The sequence below is a fragment of the Engystomops pustulosus genome, chromosome 1, assembly GCF_040894005.1.
Source record: "Engystomops pustulosus chromosome 1, aEngPut4.maternal, whole genome shotgun sequence".
NCBI lineage: Eukaryota > Metazoa > Chordata > Amphibia > Anura > Leptodactylidae > Engystomops > Engystomops pustulosus.
In genome coordinates this window covers 217,447,203-217,468,792 of record NC_092411.1, presented here as the reverse complement: position 1 = coordinate 217,468,792, position 21,590 = coordinate 217,447,203, and the positions used below count along the sequence as shown (strand labels likewise).

At 41.2% G+C, this 21,590-nt stretch overlaps 1 protein-coding gene and 1 long non-coding RNA gene across 6 annotated transcripts in view; one reads left to right on the top strand and one right to left on the bottom strand.

Moving 5' to 3' along the window:
- LOC140073779 (uncharacterized) overlaps nt 1-21,590 on the top strand; it is a 74,059-nt gene that overhangs the window by 14,349 nt on the left and 38,120 nt on the right. For 2 of the 5 annotated variants that reach the window (XR_011849196.1, XR_011849195.1), the window contains exon 3: nt 8,507-8,597. The exons of the other annotated variants lie outside the window; for them this stretch is intronic. This is a non-coding gene — a long non-coding RNA (uncharacterized lncRNA). Of the gene's footprint in view, nt 1-8,506; nt 8,598-21,590 lie in introns of those variants that run through there. 5 annotated transcript variants of the gene reach the window in all.
- The window catches only part of LOC140073763 (uncharacterized), a 41,972-nt gene continuing 36,342 nt past the window's right edge, over nt 15,961-21,590 (bottom strand). The window contains exons 7-10 of the mRNA XM_072119386.1: nt 20,164-20,316; nt 17,858-18,030; nt 17,469-17,634; nt 15,961-16,265 (exon numbers count right to left, since the gene is read on the bottom strand). Coding sequence (XP_071975487.1) covers nt 16,071-16,265; nt 17,469-17,634; nt 17,858-18,030; nt 20,164-20,316 — 687 coding nt within the window. The 3' untranslated portion in view covers nt 15,961-16,070. The remainder of the gene's footprint in view (nt 16,266-17,468; nt 17,635-17,857; nt 18,031-20,163; nt 20,317-21,590) is intronic.

The window sequence follows — 21,590 nt, the reverse complement described above, 5'->3', positions numbered from 1 at the left end:
GGGATGGCTGCTCCCACGTTCCAGGCCAGGGCTTGCAGCCCTATGTAAAGCCACCTGTGTCAGGAGAAGGGGGGTGGTTCCCTACCTGTGTGTAGCTGAGTGGAACACAGGGAATAGTAGAGCCAGAGTTGAGCCTTGCTGTGTGGGGAAGTCTGAGGACTGAAAAGGTGCTCCTAACCCAGGAGGGTGAAATACGGTACTGTGTCTGTGAATGTGAACTGTGCTTGATAACATGGACTAAGATTTATCATATGGACTATGCATTTTGTTTTGCCGGCTGGAGCAAGCCCTTTTCCCTGTTATTTTTTATGTCTAAAATAAAGACACCCGTTTTGTTCACCTGAAAGACTGCTGCCTGGCGCTTCTCTAAAGGCTACCATTTGAGTTGAACCCCTACAGGCCATAGTCAGAAGATTTATGGTCGGATCCCGGGGCAACAAAAATTGTAATCACCAGGACTGATAGAGACAGGTTGGAATTATATATTGATGTCATGCAACAGGAAACTTTATTCTTTACTTCCTGTGGATAAACACTGGTCCATGGTCATGTGATGTATACAGTAGACACACTGTATCATTACTCTCGTTACATCAGAGGGAGTAATCAGAGCTATGTGATACTAACAAGCTGGCCATCCGTGTGTCATCACATGACCATGGGCCGGTGACTTATCGAATGAAGTGTCCTTTGCATGACAGCAGGCAGAAGAATTGATAGAGAAAGTATATTAAAGTAAAAAGATTTAGTCTCGTTATTACTACAGTAGGCTGGAAAAAGGGATTCTTTCATTTTTGCACTCTGGTATATTATGGCAATAGAACAATGCTGAACAACACTATTGGAGAAATTAGATCATGTAATGGATATCAGAGTACTACATTAAGTTGCAGATTTTACACCTCTGATCTTTCATTTTGGAGAAAGTTTTATCAGGACCAGTTTGCTGAAATATGTAAAGCACACACCCTATACCACAAATTACAAAACCACCTTCACAGATATATAAGTAGGGTAACATAAGCAAAACAATGTCTGGTAATACTTCAGTAGTGGTCTAATATTCTGTTTGAAGACTGAACAACTGCACTATGAAAACAGAAACTTTAGACATGCTAAATCAGGGAATTGGGAGCATTTCAAGTGGTTAAAGCTAAAGATACGTTACATAGTGTTTGAGCGTTATTGATTAGTTTGGGTCCATTGAGGTTGTCAATGAGATGATTTCCCATTGAAAATAAAGTCCTGTTTTGGACAGATATATGTTCTAAGCTTGCTTATTAAGGGTTTAGTGGAATTAGTCCCGTGATGGAGCAGTCAAATAGATCTACTTTATGCTTCCATTTATGACTTGTGGTTTTGCAAAATCAGCAGTACATGAGTATTCAGTAGAAATTCTATGTATATTGTGCATAAGTAATTTAAATATCTTCTCTAATATGTGTATGCACAGAATAACCAAATGTCTTGGTGAAGAAAGGTACAGTAATAGGGGTATTCCCACAAAGACAAGATTCTTAAATATACTCATGGTAACAAAATAACAAATTCTATAATTACTGTTATTAACAAAAATACAGCATTCCACAGATATAATTCCAACCTGTCTCTATCAGTGCTGTTGTACACAATTATGGTTGTCCCAAAATCTGACTGTAAATCTTCTAACTACGGTTGAGTAGGGCAGATATTTCTCATGAATAGCTTCTCCTTTCTGCACACTGCAGGGATGTCACCATTCCTCCGCTTCCAACCATTTCAGAGGAGCTCCCACATAGACACTTACTGCTGGCAAGCAGCACTGTGCCCAGACTTACTCTACAAACGGATAAGGTCTTTATTCAGGGGAGGGAGGCACTCGTATGTCCAGCGTAGGACTGGCCGACCGAAGGACCGTTCTGTGATAAGTTGGAGGAGATGATGATGAAGTTAAGAACCCAAAAATTATTGGTTGCTAAATCTGCAGATCTTGGTTTGAAATAGCTGACATTGTGGTCCAGGTCATAGAACAAGATGAACGAGAACTGTGCTTGAGCTCCCAATTCTGTTGCATGTCTTTCTGCAATACAGTGGCAGTACACAGGTACACATGGAGATCCATGGAGTCTTGTGGTCCACTTCTATCACTCAATAGCTAAGAAGAATCATTAGCGTCACAAAAAGTCTCAGTGTAGTCCATGACTTATTGTTAACCAGATGTTACCATTTTCCGGTGTCCGTAGAATGTGTTATACAGTTATGATTGGACACAGTGTACCTCAAGTCAGTAACTCTGTAACATGAGAAATTGTAACACCCATTTGTCAGTTTATTCATATTGTTCGAAATTTTTCTTGATGGAGAATACAAGTATTCACAGAAGCAGACACTTAACAGGAGTGATGTCAAATCTGTATTCTTATTATGTGACTACATCTGATAAGGACTGTGTCCTCCTATATAGTCTGTAAGGTGATAATACTTATTGTAAGCTACAATGGGCATTTTGTTATAGCCCCTACTAGATTTCGTTCTTAGGACCACCTCTCATTTTAGCAGGCTAGTGGATACACAACCTTATAACGTGTTGTTCTGACTAAGTTAGTATTTGGTTTGTCTACTATGTGACCAGAGTTGACAACTGCTCTGTTTCTACAGTGAGCTTGGATCTTGGACTGTATGTATATACTAATCTTGGCTCTGGTGCTGCAGTTATGTACAGTTGAGTTTGTCAGTATCTGGCATATTTTGACACTGACATTAGGCGATGCAAAGTTCAACTAGTCAGTCTTAGGGTGCATTCACACGCGGTATGCCTGCCGTGTGCTGGAGGGGAGGAGGAGGTGACCCCTCCATAAAAAATAGTGCCGACCAGCCGCACTCTTGGGAAAAGAGAGCATATTTCCCATCTGAATGAATCCTTATAGTATGTCTGATTTATTATCCAGCATTAGACACTGATAAATTTGGTGCAGGAAACAATTGTCTAGTGTATAAATCTGCCACAAAGGCCCACATTTATAAAAAACTGTGCAGTCTGTACTATGTGCAGTTTGCCTGTGTATAGTGCAGGGTGTGCCAGATTCATGATTTGTTGTGCACGTTCTTCATGAATCTGGCACCCCCTGCACTGCCTCGACAGAGTGCACCAACTTTTTATTGGTGCACCTTTAACATAGAGCGTGTGACACAATTCTGTCAGACTCTGCATGATAAATGTGGCGCACGGTCCGACTATGTACCGAAATACCCCTTTCAGTGCGGAACTTTGTGTCACGTTGTGTATAGTGAAGCGACACGAGGGGGTGAAGACACTTTAGAAAATACATGTGCAAGCAGTTTGCACTGAAAAGAATGTGCAAAGTCAGACGGAAAACTGGACCTGGGGCTTTAATAAATGTGGACCAATGTGTTTAATACTGTGCATCTGTATTTGTGTGTTTTACACTTCAAGTAGGAGTAATTCTTTATTCTTTCTAGAGACATAAAGTGTGGCCCCCAAAATGTATGTCCTCTGGTGGGCCCAAGGTACTCCAGTCTGTCACTGGTTATAGCTGAGATGCCGTGGAGCTAACAGAGTGTCATTGTGTGTTATATGTATCTCATGGATCTCATCATCTCATCTCTGACCTGTCTCATCTCTCCTTTTCTGTGTGTCGGATACTAGTAGAATGTTCATAAGGTAAATAAAATTTTAGCTAAACCCTGCACACAGATATTCTATGCACATTGTCAGCACACAGCATCTCACAACAATAGAGGGATCATGAAGTGTCTGCTTAGAAAGTCCCCGCCCACACTCTGGAATCTAACACCGACCATCACTAAGTGATAGGAGCTAAAACAGCAATAAAACTGAGTAAAGTTGTAAAGTAAAGGGGTTAAAAATTAGCTTTATTGTGTAAACATCACTAGGGTATTCAAATTTGAGAACTTTCTATCATGGGCAAGCCCCTTTAAGCAATTATATGAACTACTAAGCTGTCAGATATCAATGTCTAATACCCTGCATGGGGTAAAGTATATATTATAATATATGTAAGGGTTAACGGTGTAGCTTTTTATGCAGGAGACAAAGTGTGGAGAATTTTTAGCACTTTTTGTGACTGTTTCCAATCCCAGTCTTAAAATTACCTTTGCCAGCGTTTTGGCACCTGTATCTTTTGAAAGGCTTCAGACTGTTGGTAGGAGCAGTCGTTGCCAGACCATTTAAACCAGGTCTGACCTTGCGAAGTTTCCTGCTATAGTATCCGACAGTTTTCCCAACTCATGCATCCTATAAATGGAAAAATAAAAATATATTGCTGTTCAAAGGTAGGAAAGCAGGAGGTCCTTGACGTAAAGTGTAACCGTCATTCTGAACAAAAAAAACCTAAAATACATAATTCTGCTTCAGGTGTCTTTATACACAAGTTAAGGGAAAGCTGAGGGAGAGAGTTTAGGTGTTTGATTATTACATTAGTGAAGGCTTCTCCCTGCACATGACTGCTGCAGCGCTGAGCCGTGAGGTAATCAGCTGTGAGCAGTGAGACATGAGGTAATCAGCTGTGAGCAGTGAGACATGAGGTAATCAGCTGTGTGCATGTAGGGGGATGGGGGCGTGTCTCTTCCTCCCGTAGTCTCAGCTTCTTTATGAAGACGGAATGTCCATAGTAACAACTATTTGAGCAGTCACTGCCATCTAGGGGAAGTCTGCAGAATACAAGAGAAAGAAGCAAGATTCGGGTAACTAATCCAATTGCAAAAAGGCTTAAAATTACCTGCCCTACAACATATCAAAAGTTTTTTGAAATGACGGTTACACTTTAAGAACACCTGACTTCTACACGACTTTTTAAGTTCCTGCTAAGGAAACGGTGAAGAACAAACCTAAAAAACTTATCTTGTAGGTCTTGGAGGACTGCCTGTACTGACATAGGTATTAATAGAAATTTTGTTAAAATGATGTATTAAAGGACATACCACCTGAATGAAGAATTGTAAACCAAAAATACTGACTAGTGCGTGCCCCTTTGCTAGGTTCCACTCTTCTTTAAGCTTCCTATGCCCTTATTTTTAAGTAAAAAGGCTTTAATAATTATGCAAATAAGCCTGAGGGGCGCCTTTAATTAAAGGCATAATAGCATAAAGCTTTTTTTAAAAAAAACAGGGCATAGAGGTTAAGAGAAGAGCAGATCCTGCCAGAGGGAGCACACACCAGTATGTCAGTGTACTTGGTTTATAATCCTTGATCTTGGTGGTAGATGTCCTTTAAAATGCTATGTTCTTTTGTGTGCCTCTTATATTTGGAATTGGATACAAAATGTTCTAACCTGATATATACAATCCAATTAATTAAATGTGTGGCACTACCAAAACGTCTAGGCATCTCACACACTATCTTGGGGATTTGTACAGTATGACTCCTTCACTGTATTTCATCTTTTACTTGCCCTTTTGCCTGCACCACTACAACATATCCAGAATCTTCCCTTCTCTCAATCACCTCTCCCTCCTCTATTCTAACTTGAAAGTAGCAGTTGGTCCATTATTCTGGTCAACTAATACATCAACTGCACTTTAGAGCTGTTGGCCAAATCCACCAGAGATATGGTTTTGGTGCAAGGGCTTAATGAATTGCTACATGACTGAATAGGGTCTCACCTGACTCCACATTCTTGGAAATAGAACTTCTTAGACCAGCTTTTAGTTCATCTAATTGTGTGCCGAAAATTGCGCCAAATAAGTGTTGGAAACTGAGAAGGGCAGAAAAAGATTCCCTAGCTGTGTTCTAATTCAGCAACCCAAAAAAAAAAAAAAAAAAAGGAAGTGTCGGAAAGAAGCAATATTTTGGCGCTGACACTTCATAAATATGGCGCATGAGGCGCAACAAGGACAAAATTTTTAAAAAGCTGCTCATTAAGTTCCTCCAGATAAAACCTATGCATTTTGTTTTCTATAGCAGAAGATGCTTGAAAGAGTTTTGGGTGTCAATGCACAGAACACTGCAACTTGCTGTAAGCACATGTTTGGGGTTTGCCCATGAAAGAAAATTCTCAAATTTCAATCCCCTGGTGATGTTTGCACAATAAAGATCATTAACCCCTTATTTTACAATTTTACTCAGTTGTATTGCTGTTTAGCTCCTATCACTCATTGATGGTCGGTGTAAGATATGTGGGTGGGGACTCTCTAAGCCAGGGGTCTCAAACTCAATTTACCTGGGGGCCGCTGGAGGTAGATTCTGGGTAAGGCTGGGCCGCATCAAGTTTTCCACACAAAATGCGCTTACAAAATATCATTATTCAGATTCAAATGTCATGGCGTCTCCCAGCGCAAGGAAAGCCCCATGCTGGGAGACGTGTTCTCTCTATGAACGTGTCCTGTGCACCGAGGGGTCCCAAGCTCCTACCGCACTGAGCCCAGGACACTCCATCCCCCCCTCCCCCCCGGTACTTGCCTCCCATCGAAGAAGATGAAGTCGCCGCTCTGACCTGCACCAAGTGCGTTCAGAGCGGCGACTTCATCTTCTTCAAGTACCGGAGGGAAGGGGATTAACCGGTTACGGGCCCTTTACTGTTTTTTCATGTCCATTTTTCACTCCCCACCTTCAAAAATCTATAACTTTTTTATTTTTACACGTAAAGAGCTGTGTGACGGCTTGTTTTCTGCGTAACAAATTGCACTTCATAGTGATGGTATTTAATATTCCATGCCATGTACTTGGAAGCGGGAAAAAAATTCCAAATGCAATGAAAATGATGAAAAAAACGCATTTGCGCCATTTTCTTGTGGGCTTGGATATTACGTCTTTCACCAAGCGCCCCAAATGACATGTCTAATTTATTCTTTGGGTCGGTACGATTAAGGGGATACCAAATTTGTTATAGGTTTATAATGTTTTTTACAAAAATTAAAACCTCCTGTACAAAAATTATTTTTTTGATTTTGCCAACTTCTGGCGCTAATAACTTTTTCATACTTTGGTATACGGAGCTGTGGGTGGTGTCATTTTTTGCGAAATTTGATAATATTTTCAATGATATCATTTTTAGGACTGTACGACCTTTTGATCACTTTTTATAGATTTTTTATATTTTTCAAAATGGCAAAAAAGTGCCATTTTCGACTTTGGGCGCTATTTTCCGTTACGAGGTTAAACGCATTGAAAAAACGTTATCATATTTTGATAGATCGGGCATTTTCGGACGCGTCGATACCTGATGTGTTTATGATTTTTACTGTTTATTTATATTTATGTCAGTTCTAGGGAAAGGGGGGTGATTTGAAATTTTAGGTTTTTTTATTATCATTTTTTTTTTTAACTTTTTTGTATTTTTATTTATACTATTTTTCAGACTCCCTAGGGTACTTTAACCCTAGGTTGTCTGATCGATCCTATCATATACTGCCATACTACAGTATGGCAATATATGGGGATTTTCCTCCTCATTCATTACAATGTGCTATCAGCACATTGTAATGAAGGGGTTAAAACGAAATAGCCTCGGGTCTTCGGAAGACCCGAGGCTACCATGGAGACGGATCGCCGCCCCCCGATGACGTCACGGGGAGCGGCGATCCCAGGTAAGATGGCGGCGCCCATGCGCCGCTATCTGTTTGAGGCTGCCGGCAGCTTTGCCGGCAGCCATCGCTGTGAAAACACCCGCGATCGGTACTAGCACCGATCGCGGGTGTTACCGGTAAGCCTTTGCTGCAATATGCAGCAAAGACGTACCGGCTATGGAGAGGGCTCGGCCCGTGAGCCCTCTCCATGCAGCGCGACCTGCCCTCTCCATGCAGGTGGGGGCCGCAAAATATTGTCCCGCGGGCCGCAGTTGGCCCGCGGGCCGCGAGTTTGAGACCCCTGCTCTAAGCTGACACATTGGGGCAGATTTACCTACCCGGTCCAGTCGCGATCCAGCCGTGCGTTCTCCGATGCTGATTCGGGTTGTGCCGGGATTCACTAAGGTCGTGCGCCCAATGTCCACTAGGTGTCGCTGCTGCGCTGAAGTCCGCTAGAGTTCACCTTCTCTGTGTGCGTGTGTGTTGTTAGGAGCAGCAGGACTGTGAAAAATGGATGGTTGTGAAATATCTTCATTGAGGTTCTTCTATCAACCAATGCGCTCCAGCTTTTACTCATGGGAGGGGCTGTAAAGCATTTTAATGCGAAGATTTCATCATGTCAGTGTGAGGACAATCCCACCCCAAGTGCAAGTCCAGCTACATTCCTGGAATATAACACCCTTCCAAGTCCTTTTGCTTCCTATCTAAATGGTAAGGCTGGATAAAAAACTAGCCTATCAGAGAACAATAGGCAGCAAGCCACTGTCTCTTGTATTTCTATAGGCATACTAAGGAACATGGAACATACATTAAATAATAGATTCAAATAACCCACTTCTTTCGATCATAAGACTTGTCCTACATTTAAGCACTAAATTTTTCACGCTATACTGATCACTTTTACAATATTACTATTTTTCTGCTCCTGTGTCTCTTACATTTGTGTTAAACTTTCTCCTTTTTTTTTTTTTACTCCATGCAGAGACCTGGTGAACGGTCATGTTGGCATACAGACAGCAAGATTGACCACTGAGAGTAGGTGATGACAAACACATAGATGCCCTGTAAGAACCCCAAATGTAAGGAGGATGTAATAACAATTACACAGAAGTCTTACATTTATTCTATTGACAATGGGGCTCATTTACTTACCCGTCCACTGGAATTCACAGAAAGTGCATTGTCCTCATATAATGCACTGTGTGGTGATTCACTAAGATTGTGTGCCCGATATCCTGCATGTGCTGCTTCCCCACTCAGGTCCGACAGAGTTCACCATCTTTTTAGTGGTGCATGTAAGTGCTTGCGACACAATTTAAAAGTTAAATCCTGCGCTCAGTCCGAATCAACCGGATAGTCCCCTTAAATTGTGTCGCATGGAAGTCACCGCAGATGCGTCCAAAAACCATTACATGCGCCCAGGGCCAGATTAAGGGTCCCAGCGGTATGGAGCACCTCATTTAGGATGGGGCCCCCCCAGCTCGGCAGCCAATGCGGGGCCCCCTCCCACAACAATATAAGTAAAAAAGATACCACATAGTTATACTGTTAAAAAGCTCTAGAGATATTAGAAACCAAAAAATACTCCCGCCATACTATTATAAAATAATGATACCACAATACTGTAACCAATTAAAACTACCATAAGACCAGTATTCCAAACAATAGCGCCGCTATTTATAAATGATCCCTCCAAAATGCAGCACACAGCATTACCACGACATAAAGATAATACCAACATCCTGATAATGTGCACAAACTCTATACACAGACCAGAATTACCAATAATTTACCAAGTATATACTCCATTTACTGATGATCTTTACCGCCATATTATTATTATACAAACCCCAACCAGCACAGGACAATATCACTAATGACACCTCTTACCAGGCCCATATAATAACATTAAATCATGATTATCACCCATACATAATAACTGGATAATACTGCAATACTATATGATAACCTACACACAGACCAGTATGTACCACCATATAGTGACCATATAGTAGTATATACCAGTCCTGCACAGAGGCCGCAGTGTGATCCAATCACTTACCTATTGACGTCCCTGACATTGTCTCTTCCCTCCTGTCTGATCTTTCAGGAGACTTCTTCCATCCATGACTCTATCTCTGCGGGTTTATAAAACAAACATGGTTGACATCATCCTATGTACTCCTCACACCTGACGGTCACACCACAACTGACCACTTTGTGTCCCCACATATATCATATATACCCCTCACACCACAACTGACCACACTGTGCCCCCACATATATCATATATACCCCTCACACCACAACTGACCACACTGTACCCCACATATATCATATATACCCCTCACACCACAACTGACCGCACTGTACCCCCACATATATCATATATACCCCTCACACTACAACTGACTGCACTGTGCCCCCACATATCATATATACCCCTCACACCAGAACTGACCACACTGTACCCTCACATATATCATATATACCCCTCACACCACAACTGACCACACTGTGCCCCACATATATATCATATATACCCCTCACACCACAACTGATCACACTGTGCCTCCACATATATTATATATACCTCTCACACCACAACTGACCACACTGTGCCCCCACATATATCATATATACCCCTCCCACAACTGATCACACTGTGCCCCCACATATATCATATATACCCCTCACACCACAACTGACCACACTGTACCCCCACATATATCATATATACTCCTCACATCACAACTGACCACACTGTGCCCCCCACATATATCATATATACCCCTCACACCACAACTGTCCACACTGTGCACCTATAATGCTACACAAAGAGTTCCCCATAGAGCTTCATTAGGTAGGTCTCTCACTTAGAAACAACTCCATGCTGTAATGGTACAGCGTGGAGAGTTAAGAATTTAATATACTAGAATGACTGTTGGAATACTAATAATACATTATTTGATATGCTGCCCCCACACAATTATAACAATTATTTTTGTGTGACGGCTTGTTTTCTGCGTAACAAATTGTACTTCATGGTGATGGTATTTAATATTCTATGCCATGTACTCGGAAGTGGGAAAAAAATTCCAAATGCAGTGAAAATGGTGAAAACACGCATTTGTGCCGTATTCTTGTGGGCTTGGAAATTACAGCTGTGGGTGGGGTCATTTTTTGCGACATTTGATAATATTTTCAATGATATCATTTTTAGGACTGTGCGACCTTTTGATCACTTTTTATAGATTTTTTAAAATGTTTTTCAAAATGGCAAAAAAGTGTCATTTTCAATTTTGGGCGCTATTTTCCGTTACGGGTTAAGCGCAGTGAAAAACCGTTAATATATTTTTATAGATCGGGCATTTTCGGATGCGTCGATACCTAATGTGTATATGATTTTTACTGTTTATATTTATATCAGTTCTAGGGAAAGCGGGGTGATTAGAATTTTTAGGGTTTTTTATTATACTATTTTTCAGACTCCCTAGGGTACTTTAACCCTAGGTTGTCTGATCGATCCTATCATATACTGCCATACTACTGTATGGCAGTATGTGGGGATTTTCCTCCTCATTCATTACAATGTGCTATCAGCACATTGTAATGAAGGGGTTAAAACGAAATAGCGACGGATCGCCGCTCCTCGATGACGTCACGGGGAGCGACGATAATAGGCATTGGCGCCGCCATCTTTTTGAAGTTGCTGGTTGCTTTGCCGGCAGTGATCACTGTGAAAACACCCGCGATTGGTGTTAGCACAGATTGCGGGTGTTACTGGGAAGGGTGATGTCAGACGTGGCGCTTTGTCTGCGCTTGCAAACGCAGACAAAGCCGCGCCCCAATCGCATCTGCGTTTCTATTAAATTTACGCAAACCACCGGCGACTCATTCCCGATCGCAGGCGTTTCCATAGAAACGCCAATGCGATTGGTCCGCAGGCCGCCCCGGGAGGCACGGCTTTGTCTGCGTTTGCAAGCGCAGACAAAGCGCCACGTCTGACATCACCCTAAGTCTTTGCTGCAATATGCAGCAAAGAGTTACCGGCTATGGAGAGGGTTCAGCCCGTGAGCCCTCTCCATGCAGTAGGACCCGCTGCGCGCCGTGAACCAGTTAATTATTTCATATGCTTCCCCCCCACAATGAATTATATTATATCCTCCCCCACAATGAATTATATAATATGCTGCCCCCCACAATGAATTATATTACACCCCCCCCACAATGACTTATATGATATCCTCCCCCACAATGAATTATATTATATCCTCCCCCACAATGAATGATATCATATCCCCCCACAATGAATTATATATCCCCCCACAATGAATTATATTATACCCTCCCCCACAATTAATTATATAATATCCCCCCCACAATAAATTATATAATATGCTGCCCCCCACAATAAATTACTTCATGTTCTGCCCACCGATCCCCTCTCTCCACCAATGAATTATTTTATACAATAAGCCCCCACCATGTTTTTACTGTTGTTTGATGAAAAAAAAAAACAACCTCATACTCACCTCTGGCTCCCGCGTCTTCTTTCTTCGTCCTGCGTCCGGACAGGAAAGGGTGCGCGGCCGCGTGATGACGTCATCGCGCGGCCGCGCATCCTAGTGCGTGGAGCGATGTGCGCCGGGGTTGTCTTCCGGCCACATCGCTCCAGGAATAGTGCTCGAGCGGCCGTTCCGGCCGCACCGAGCACTATGCAGTGACGGGCAGGAGCTTCCTGTCTGGACGGAAGGAGGCCCCTGCCCGACTGCCGAGGCGAGGTTCGGGGCCTGTCGGTGGGCCCAGCTGGAGACTGAGCATTCGCGCTATTGGAGTGCCAGCCCGGGGCCCCTAACCTATAAATCCGGATCCGGGGGCCCGGCGCTAGCGCTCCAATAGCGCCAATGAAGATCCGGCTCTGCATGCGCCAAAATCCCAGCGCAGACACCTGTTAAATACCTGTCCAAGATGCGTGATCAATGAAAACAGTGCAAAGTCTGACAAAAGCGAACAGCGTGACCCTTAGTAAATGAGCACCAATGTCTTAATGTACAGGCATCATTCAGCTCTGGTAATATACAATGATCACATTTATTGGATTTCAAATATTCTTCCAATTATTTGCAGCTAAAATGATTGTCTATCTATCTGTGTATATACAAATATATAAACTATGTATACTGCAGTTGCATGTACAGCAAGTATTTGTGCTGTTATTGAAAAGAGCAAGATCGCCACCTACTGACAGTTCTGTAAAGTACACGATCACTGTAAGAAGTTCCAATTTTGAAATCATGATAGTTTTGTATAACAATACAGGCAGTCCCCTACTTAAGAACACCCGACTTACAGGCGACCCCTAGTTACAAACGGACCTCTGGTAATTGGTAATTTACGGTACTTTGACCCTAAGCTACAATAAACAGCTGTAACAGTTATCAAAAGTGTCCGCAATTACTCTTTATTGTTAATCCTGGTTCTTATGACAATCCAACATTTTCAAAATCCAATTGTCACAGAGAATAAAATAAAATTGTCTTAAAGGGGTTTCCTGGAATCTTGGGAAACCTTGGGGAGGCCAGGATGTGAGTGCCTAAGAAAAAGAAAGTGTACTTACCCTGCTCCTACACTCGCATTGTGCAGTGATTTTAAGGATCCGCCAAAAGTGTTGAAAGTCATAGGACTGTTTTGGCCAGTTAGTGTCCTCTTTGGACCAGGAGACGTCACCTCCCCTCCCACTGGTTGGCTAACCCCCAGCACTTGTGGCCGGGAACAAGCTCAAGTTAAGTACAAATTGGCCCACATTTATTAAAACCTGTGTGCCACGTTTCTGTCTGACTTTGAAGTGAAAAGAATGTGCAAACTGCTTGCACTTGTATTTATGAAGAGTCTGCGCCAGTTTTCTGTTGTGGCTTCACTATGCCCAACTTGCCACAAAATTCTGCACCAAAAGGGGCGTTTCAAGTGACGATTTGGACCGTGTCACAGATTTATTACTGCAACTCGACATAACTGTGTCGCACGCTCTATGTTAAAGAGGTATTCTCACAAAGACAAGTTTCTTACATGTACTCAGGATAAAAAAATTACACATTCTCTAATTCACTGTTATTAACAAAAATACAGTTCACAGATAGAATTCCAGCTTGACCTGGTTTCCGACCAGGTTTCCGACCGGCAGCCATCTTGTTTTTCTGTCTGATGCTGATGAGCTGAGCTATTCTCTGCTCCCTGCACTCTAGCCCTCTCCCCCCTGTATTCCAGGATGGAGCTCAAACTGATACACATTTACTTCCTGCCGACAAACATCAGCAGCGGGAGAAGAGCTACAAGCTACAGGCAGATAAGTTCTTTATCTGGGGGAAGGAGGATGGAGGCACATCAGATCTTACAGTGTGAGAGCAGAGATGAAGTAGAGCTGACTGTGTCATTGTGTGTAATATGCATCTCATGAATCTCATCATCTCTGATCTGTCACATCTCTCTTTATCTATGTGTCAGATACTAGTACAGACAGTCCCTGGTTTAGGTACAAGATAAGAACAAATCTATGGAACCTAAGTTGAATTTGTATGTAATTCAAAACGGTATATTTTATAATTGCAGTTCCAGACAAAAATTTTTTTTCCCCCTAGTGACAATTGGAGTTTCAAATTTTTTTGCTATAATGGGGCCGTGGATTATCAATAAAGCTTCATTTAAGACAGCTGATCTTTGCAGTTTGGGACTATAGTAAAGCATTCAGAGAGCTTCACCAAAGATCACAGTGGGCAGAGGGGTCCTTCTTTAACTAGGAGTCGTCTGTAAGTCGGATGTCCTTAAGCAGGGGACCGCCTGTACAATGTTCAGAAGGCAAAAAGTGTATATAAACCTGGTATCCTTATAATCTAACCACATTTTCAGCTCAAAGAAGTAGATGGATCATAATGGTGCTCATCTACTAAGGGTCTGCAGACCGCATTTTCGTCGGATTTCCCGTGTTGCGCCGCATTTAACAGGTGTTTTTGGTGCACACAATCAGATTTTGGTGCAATCTTGTGACTTTCATGCAACGCAAATCTACGGATTTCGACTACGCACAGGATTTAAAATTACAATTGTGTCGCAAGACATGCACTCACATACACCGGGAAGAAGAAGGTAAACTCCGGTGGACCTGAGCGGGGAAGCGACAGATGCAGGAATTTGGGCGCACAAGCTAAGTGAATCGCAGAAGATCCGAATCGTCGTCGAGGATCGCGACGGGACGGGTAAGTAAATGTACCCCTTTGTGTCTGCTTAGAGAGTCCCCGCCCACACTTTACACTGAGCAGCAATAGGATTGATTAAAATTGTAAAGTAAAGGGTTAAAAATTTTCTTTATTGTGTTAACATCAATAGGGAATTGAAATTTATTTTCATGGGCAAACCCCTTTGTAAAAGTAAAACTAAAATATATCCTATAGTAACTTCTCTTAAAACATATCAACGAGTAATGTTCACTGCTCTCAGAATTCCTACTCATATTGGCTTATAATGGGAGAGATTTATCAGAAGTGTCTGAGAGCAGAAGTCTTCTAGTTGCCTATGGCATCCAATCAGAGCTCAGCTGTGATCTTCCCACAGCTATTATAAATTGTAAGCTAAGCTCTGTTTGGTTGCCATGGGTAACTAGAACATTTCTGCTCTTAAACACTTCAGATAAATCTCTTCCATTATAAGCCAATATGAGGAACCACCAAAAATAAGATCAGTATCAGCTCTGACATAGTTAAAGGGATATTCCCATTTCAGCTAATTAATTTTATTGTTTTCAATAATAAAAAGTTATACAATTTTCCAATATACTTTCTGTATCAATTCCTTCCAGTTTTCTAGATCACTGCTTGCTGTCCTTCAGTAGGAAGCTTCTATGTTTACTTCCAGTGGACAGAAATCTGACCATGGTCACACAGGTGCAAAGCTCATTAGTATCAGAGAGTAATCAGAGCTGTGTGATATAACGAGCTGGTCAGATTTCTGTCCACTGGAAGTAAACATAGAAGCTTTCTATGGCAGGACAGCAAGCAGAGATCCAGAAATAGCGAGCAATTAATACAGAAAGCATATTGGAAAATTGTATAACTTTTTATAATACATAAAATAATATTAATTTGCTAAAATGGAAATAACCCTTTAAGCAGTACATAGCAAATGTTTAGGTGATCAATGTTTAGGAGGCTTCTATAACTACAATAAATGGTTATTAGAAACATTCCTTTTATTGTATGAAATTTTGAATATTTTGCATACGAGTAACCTTTACCTTAAACATCCACATAGTATCCACACCCTGAGTGTACAGTATAAATATCACTGTGCAATGTTGAAATCACATGGACACTGTTGGTGTCTTTTGACTTTGCCAGTGAAAGGATCATAACTTTGTGACTAAGAACACAAATCACCAGCATGAAGTTGTATATATTCAATTTATTTTAAAAACACCATAAAAATAGATCTGTATAAATAGTACTATAAATAAGACCCTGTAAAAATAAAAACACCTTAACAGTAAAGTATCTCTAAATTTCATTGATTTGCTTTTCTCTAATCTTATCTTCAGATATTGGTGGAATTAAATGCACAAATTCAAGTAGGTTGAGAAACAGTCCCCTGTTAAACGGGTTGTAGAACTTTCCTCCCTTGTCCATCAGATAAATGTACTTCTTTGAATTCATTCTCTCATTTGTTGTTATGTTCACGGCAGCCATGTATAGCTGTGAATAGAAAATGCATTTTAATAAGTCGCTGATGTCCTCAGTACTAAAAGTATCAATCCTGTCATGCCTATCCTTTATGCTCTACCCAAAACACACCAGGGGCTTGTATCATCACCCATGCGACCCCCAGTCTCTGGAGACATTGTGTGGGTGATCATCTATTACAGTTCCTTGTGTGCTGAATAGCATTGTTCTTTCAGCTATGCTGGCATTCAATCATCACTGGTTGAGTTGTGAAGTCACCTCACTTTACACCTCTATTCCACACAAGGTTGTACTTACTACCCTACATTTCCACATAGATATGTATAGTGTATCTACAGTAGATTCTTTGTACAGAGACGCTTTTTATCAGTGGCATACATGAGATTGTAGACACATAGCACAGTGTATACAAAGCAGGGGCGTAACTAGGAGAGGCAGGGCCCCATAGCAGATTTTTAAATGGACCCCCCTTCCTGCTTAAAATATTCATTTACACTCCTATATATACACACACATTTATATACCTATATGCATACACATATGGTTCTTCACTCTGCACACAAACATACACACAGACAGACAGTGCTCTGTCTTATCTGTTTTGCTCTGCACTAGATCCATGTAAAAGCAGTAACACTGGTTCTTATCCTGATTGGCTTAGCTGTTGGCATGATTGCCCATATCTGATGTCACAACCAGGCAGTTCCGCCCACTTCAGGAAAGGCTGACAGGATATTACAGATAGCCTCATATTTATTAACCCTATATCTCAGGGTAGCAAGAAGCCAGCAGCATGATACAGGTATCCTTAGAAGTGTTGTCAAAGGCTCTCTACAGCTGTGCTAACACTATTTTTTGACAGTTTTGCTTTAGTACATCAAAGTATTCAGAATATTTATTAAGATGATATTTCAGTACTACAATGGCCTTATCATGTGTATTACATGTGTATAGTGCCACAATATTGCATCCTAAAACATGTAAGATTTTGTGTTGTGGACATAAATCACAATACTTAGTAGTATCTTGGAGAAAACCCATTTTTGTTAAGTTAAAGTCTCACATGTCATGAAAAAAAGTTCAATTGTTATGATTTGTAAAGTTTTTACAAAGATATCGTCATTTAATGAAGGGCATAACAGAACTGCAAAAATTGACCTGGACATTCAGGCACCAATAGCCCTATATATTATCTGGAGGTAGGCAAATACTTACACACATTCCAGTCATCATAGCTGAAATAAAGCCAATCACGGTAAGGAACAGGCATCCAAATCCAATCAACAGACTTTGACCTTCAACCTGAAACCAGTTCCAACAAAAGTAGATACCAAGGAGGCAGTTCATGCACATGGTTAATAGGAATCCCACAAAGTACGCTCTGTGAATGGAATATAGTGACAGATATAAACCATTACTTGTAACATCTGATACATTCACTGAATAAACCTCCCCCCCCCCCGTTTTGGGGTCTTACAGAAAACTTGAAGGAAATGCATTAGCCTAGCTACGTATGGTAAGTGCTTCCTGCTTCAGCATTGAGAAATCAATGTAAACACTTCAGCTACAAACCTCACAGGAGAAGAATGAAAGAGTGTCCTAACCTATTACGTTGCCCGACATCATTGTAAACGTAAGGACAGTAGTGATCGAAATTAGCCACACAGCGGTTTGTGATCCGACAATGCTTTGAGCGCAGCGGCTTCACCAGATGGCATGTATGGCAGAGTCTGCTCAGGGGGTTCTTGCCATTTTTCCAGTCATTAAAATTTATAGCCTGTAAGGAAATATTAAGAATCATTCAAAATAATTGAAAACTATTTAACCCTAACTGTTAAGGAATTTTGGACATCTGTCAGCCAGGGCAATATTTACAGGAGTTGAGAATAAGCTCCAGCCCTGGGTCTCCTTGGATAGTAATCCTGGCCAACTAGGAAGTCCGATTTTGTGGTGTTTCTATTCCAAAGGTAATCAACAATTCTTACAGGAAATATTTTGCTATACAGGCAGTCCCCGGGTTACATACAAGATAGGGTCTGTAGGTTTGTTCTTAAGTTGAATTTGTATGTAAGTCAGAACTGTATATTTTATCATTGTAATCCCAGCCAGAACTTTTTTGGGCTCTGTGACAATTGGATTTTTAAAAATGTTGGTTTGTCATAAGAACCTGGAATAACACTAAAGCTTCATTACAGACACCTGTGATAACTGTTATAGCTGTTTACAATAAATTACCAATATCCAGAGGTCTGTTTTTAACTAGGGGTTGCATGTAAGTCGAGTGTTCTTAAGTAGGGGACCGCCTGTACAAGCTGTCCTGGTAGCAAATTTGATGATGTTAGGGTAACAAATCAGATATTTTGATCAGATTTCAACCACTAGTGAATATAACCACTGAGGCACTCTCATATTCTGAAGTTTGAAGATTAAGGGGATTGAGTGGTTGGAGAAAGTTCACTCTACCCTGAAAGGTAGGTGCTGTCCAGGATCCAAGTATAAACTGGCAAACAATTTACATCTTGCAATTGCCTCAAATTCAACAACAGCAGAACAGATGAACAAAAGTGCCAGCAATTATTCAGATGAGATGTCTACATTATTTTGGAGAATACAATTACAAAATGTCCATTAAATTCAACATATACACAATCACCTTTACTGTTACTCTCTGATCAAGCACTGGATTTTTAGTCATAGGTAGCTAGGTAGTTGGACATTTATTTAGATTTCCGAAATAAAATGGACTTTTCATCTGATGGTGCTCATGGTTAAATACAGACGGTCCCCTATTTAAGGACACCCGACTTACAGACGGACCCCTCTGCCCCCTGTGACCTCTGGTGGAGCTCTCTGGAAGCTTTACTTTAGTCCCAGGCTGCAATGATCAGCTGTAAGGTGTCTGTAATGAAGCTAATCCTTGGTCCCATTACAGCAAAAATTTTTGAAAATCCAAATGTCACTGGGGCAAAAAAATCTGGTCTGGATCTACAATTATAAAATATACAGTTCCCACTTACATACAAATTAAGAACAGACCTAGAGAACCTATCCTGTACGTAACCCCAGGACTGCCTGTTATATGACAGAAGCACTTGCCTGATTTTAAACATATTTTATATTATACTTGAGCAACCAAGTGATGAAGGACACCCAGGGATTTCGGGCTGAGTTACTATCCTTGTCTGGAGTTGGAATGTAAATGAATACATAGCATATTTAGAAGGTAATTCCTGCTTAACCAATTTCACATCATTCCCTTCTCCTAGGTACATACTCTCTACTGCAATATCCATGTCAAAATCATCTGTCAGACTCTGTTGGATTTTTCTGCAAGCTGGCAATGTTTAGTGGCCTGCCATTGACTTCAAAGGAAAATACATGCCAAAATCCTCAGTGTAAATGTACCTTCTTATGCAGTGGTGTAACTAGAAGCTGATGGACCCCAGTGCAAAGTCTATGCCAGGCCCTCGACTATAATGTATGGTTTCCCATATGAGAATAGTCTTCTCATATGGGAAAGTGATACCATAAGGGCCACCTACACCTCTTTGGCCCGGGTGTGATTGCAACCTCTGCACCCCCTCAAGTTATGCCCCTGCTCTTATGATTTATGAGAGAACTATAATCCATCAGTCAGTAACTGCCTAATCACCTTAATACTATAAAGAAACAACGTAACCAATGTAACAATGTAATAATATGTCCCCTTACTGAAAATGTATGAGATGTAGAAATTGAACAGAGCACAAAGTGAGGGATGTTCATTCTGTACAGTAGATTGGGCAGTAGTTTACTCAGCAGAAAATACCAATCCATAAATTATGTAAATGTAATATATTCCATCCATTATCATGTTCACGTATTCAATGTATCAGTGTTACCCCAGTAGTTTAGACCAATAATACATCACCTGCCTGACAGCATAGTGATATTCGTCAGAGTCCTGCGGAAGAAAGCCAGGGTCCATCAGGGAGGCTTTTAAGAAAAAGATCCACATCAATAAATTGCTGAGCAAGAATATCACGTGCCATTCCCAGAAAGCGCTGTATAAGAAGGGCAGGATCTGTACACAAGAAGAGAGAGTTTTCAGTCAGTAATTCTCTCAAGAAGATCAGATACAAAAACTGCACAAACCAAACCAAAACGATAACAAAATGTATCCAGTCTCTGTTAGTCCTTTACAGAAATAGATATTTTACTTAATTAGAATTTAGTGGCATAACTAATGTTTCTAACAACTGCTTACCATCTGTGTTATATGCAGTGGGTACGGGAAATTTTCAGACCCCTTTACATTTTTTCACTTTGTTTCATTAAAGTCAATAGGTAAGATGAAAAAAGTAATTTTTTTGCTCATTAATGTACACATCTTGACAGAAAAGTATTTTTGCTAATTTATGAAACAAAAACCCCCTGAAATATCACATGGTTCTGCCATTCCCCCTTCCAGTTCACTCTGGTTGGATGGTGAATGTTTGTGGAAGCCATTTTCAAGTCTCTCCAGAGATGCTCAAATTGAGTTTAGGTCAGGGCTCTGACTGGGCCAGTCAAGAATGGTCACAGAATTGTTATGAAGCCTCTGGTTTGTTATTTTAGCTGTGTACTTAGGGTCATTGTCTTGATGGAAGGTGGACCTTCACCCCAGTCTGAGGTCCAGGGCATTCTGGCAGAGGTTTTCATCCAGGATATCTCTGTACTTGGCCACATTCATCTTTCCTCCAGTTACAACCAATCACCCTGTCCCTGCAGCTGACAAACACCCCCATAACATGATGCTGCCACCACCATGTTTCACTGTTGGGATTGTATTTGGCAGGTGATGAGTACTGCCTGGTTTTCTCCACACATACTGCTTAGCATTAACACCAAAAAGTTCAATCTTAATTTCATCAGACCAAAGAATCTTATTTCTCACAGTCTGGGATTTCTTCATGTGTTTTTTTCAAACATTATGCGCCTTTCATATGTCTTGCACTGAGAAGAGGTTTCTGTCAGCACAATCTGCCAGAAAGCCCTGACTGGTGGAGGCTGCAGTGATAGTTGACTTTGTGGAATTTTCTTCCATTTCCCTACTGCATCTCAGCCACAGTGATCTTGGGGTTCTTCTTTACCTCTCTCGCCAAGGCTCTTCTCCCACGATTGCTTAGTTTGGCTGGACAACAAGATTGAGGAAGAGTTGTGGTCGTCCTAAACATCTTCCATTTAAGGATTATGAAGGCCACTTTGCTATTAGTAACCTTGGCCAGATCTGTGCCTTGCCACAATTCTGTCTCTGAGCTCCTTGGGCAGTTCAAAGGACCTTAAAGGGGTATTCTGGGAATATGAGCGTCTGACACA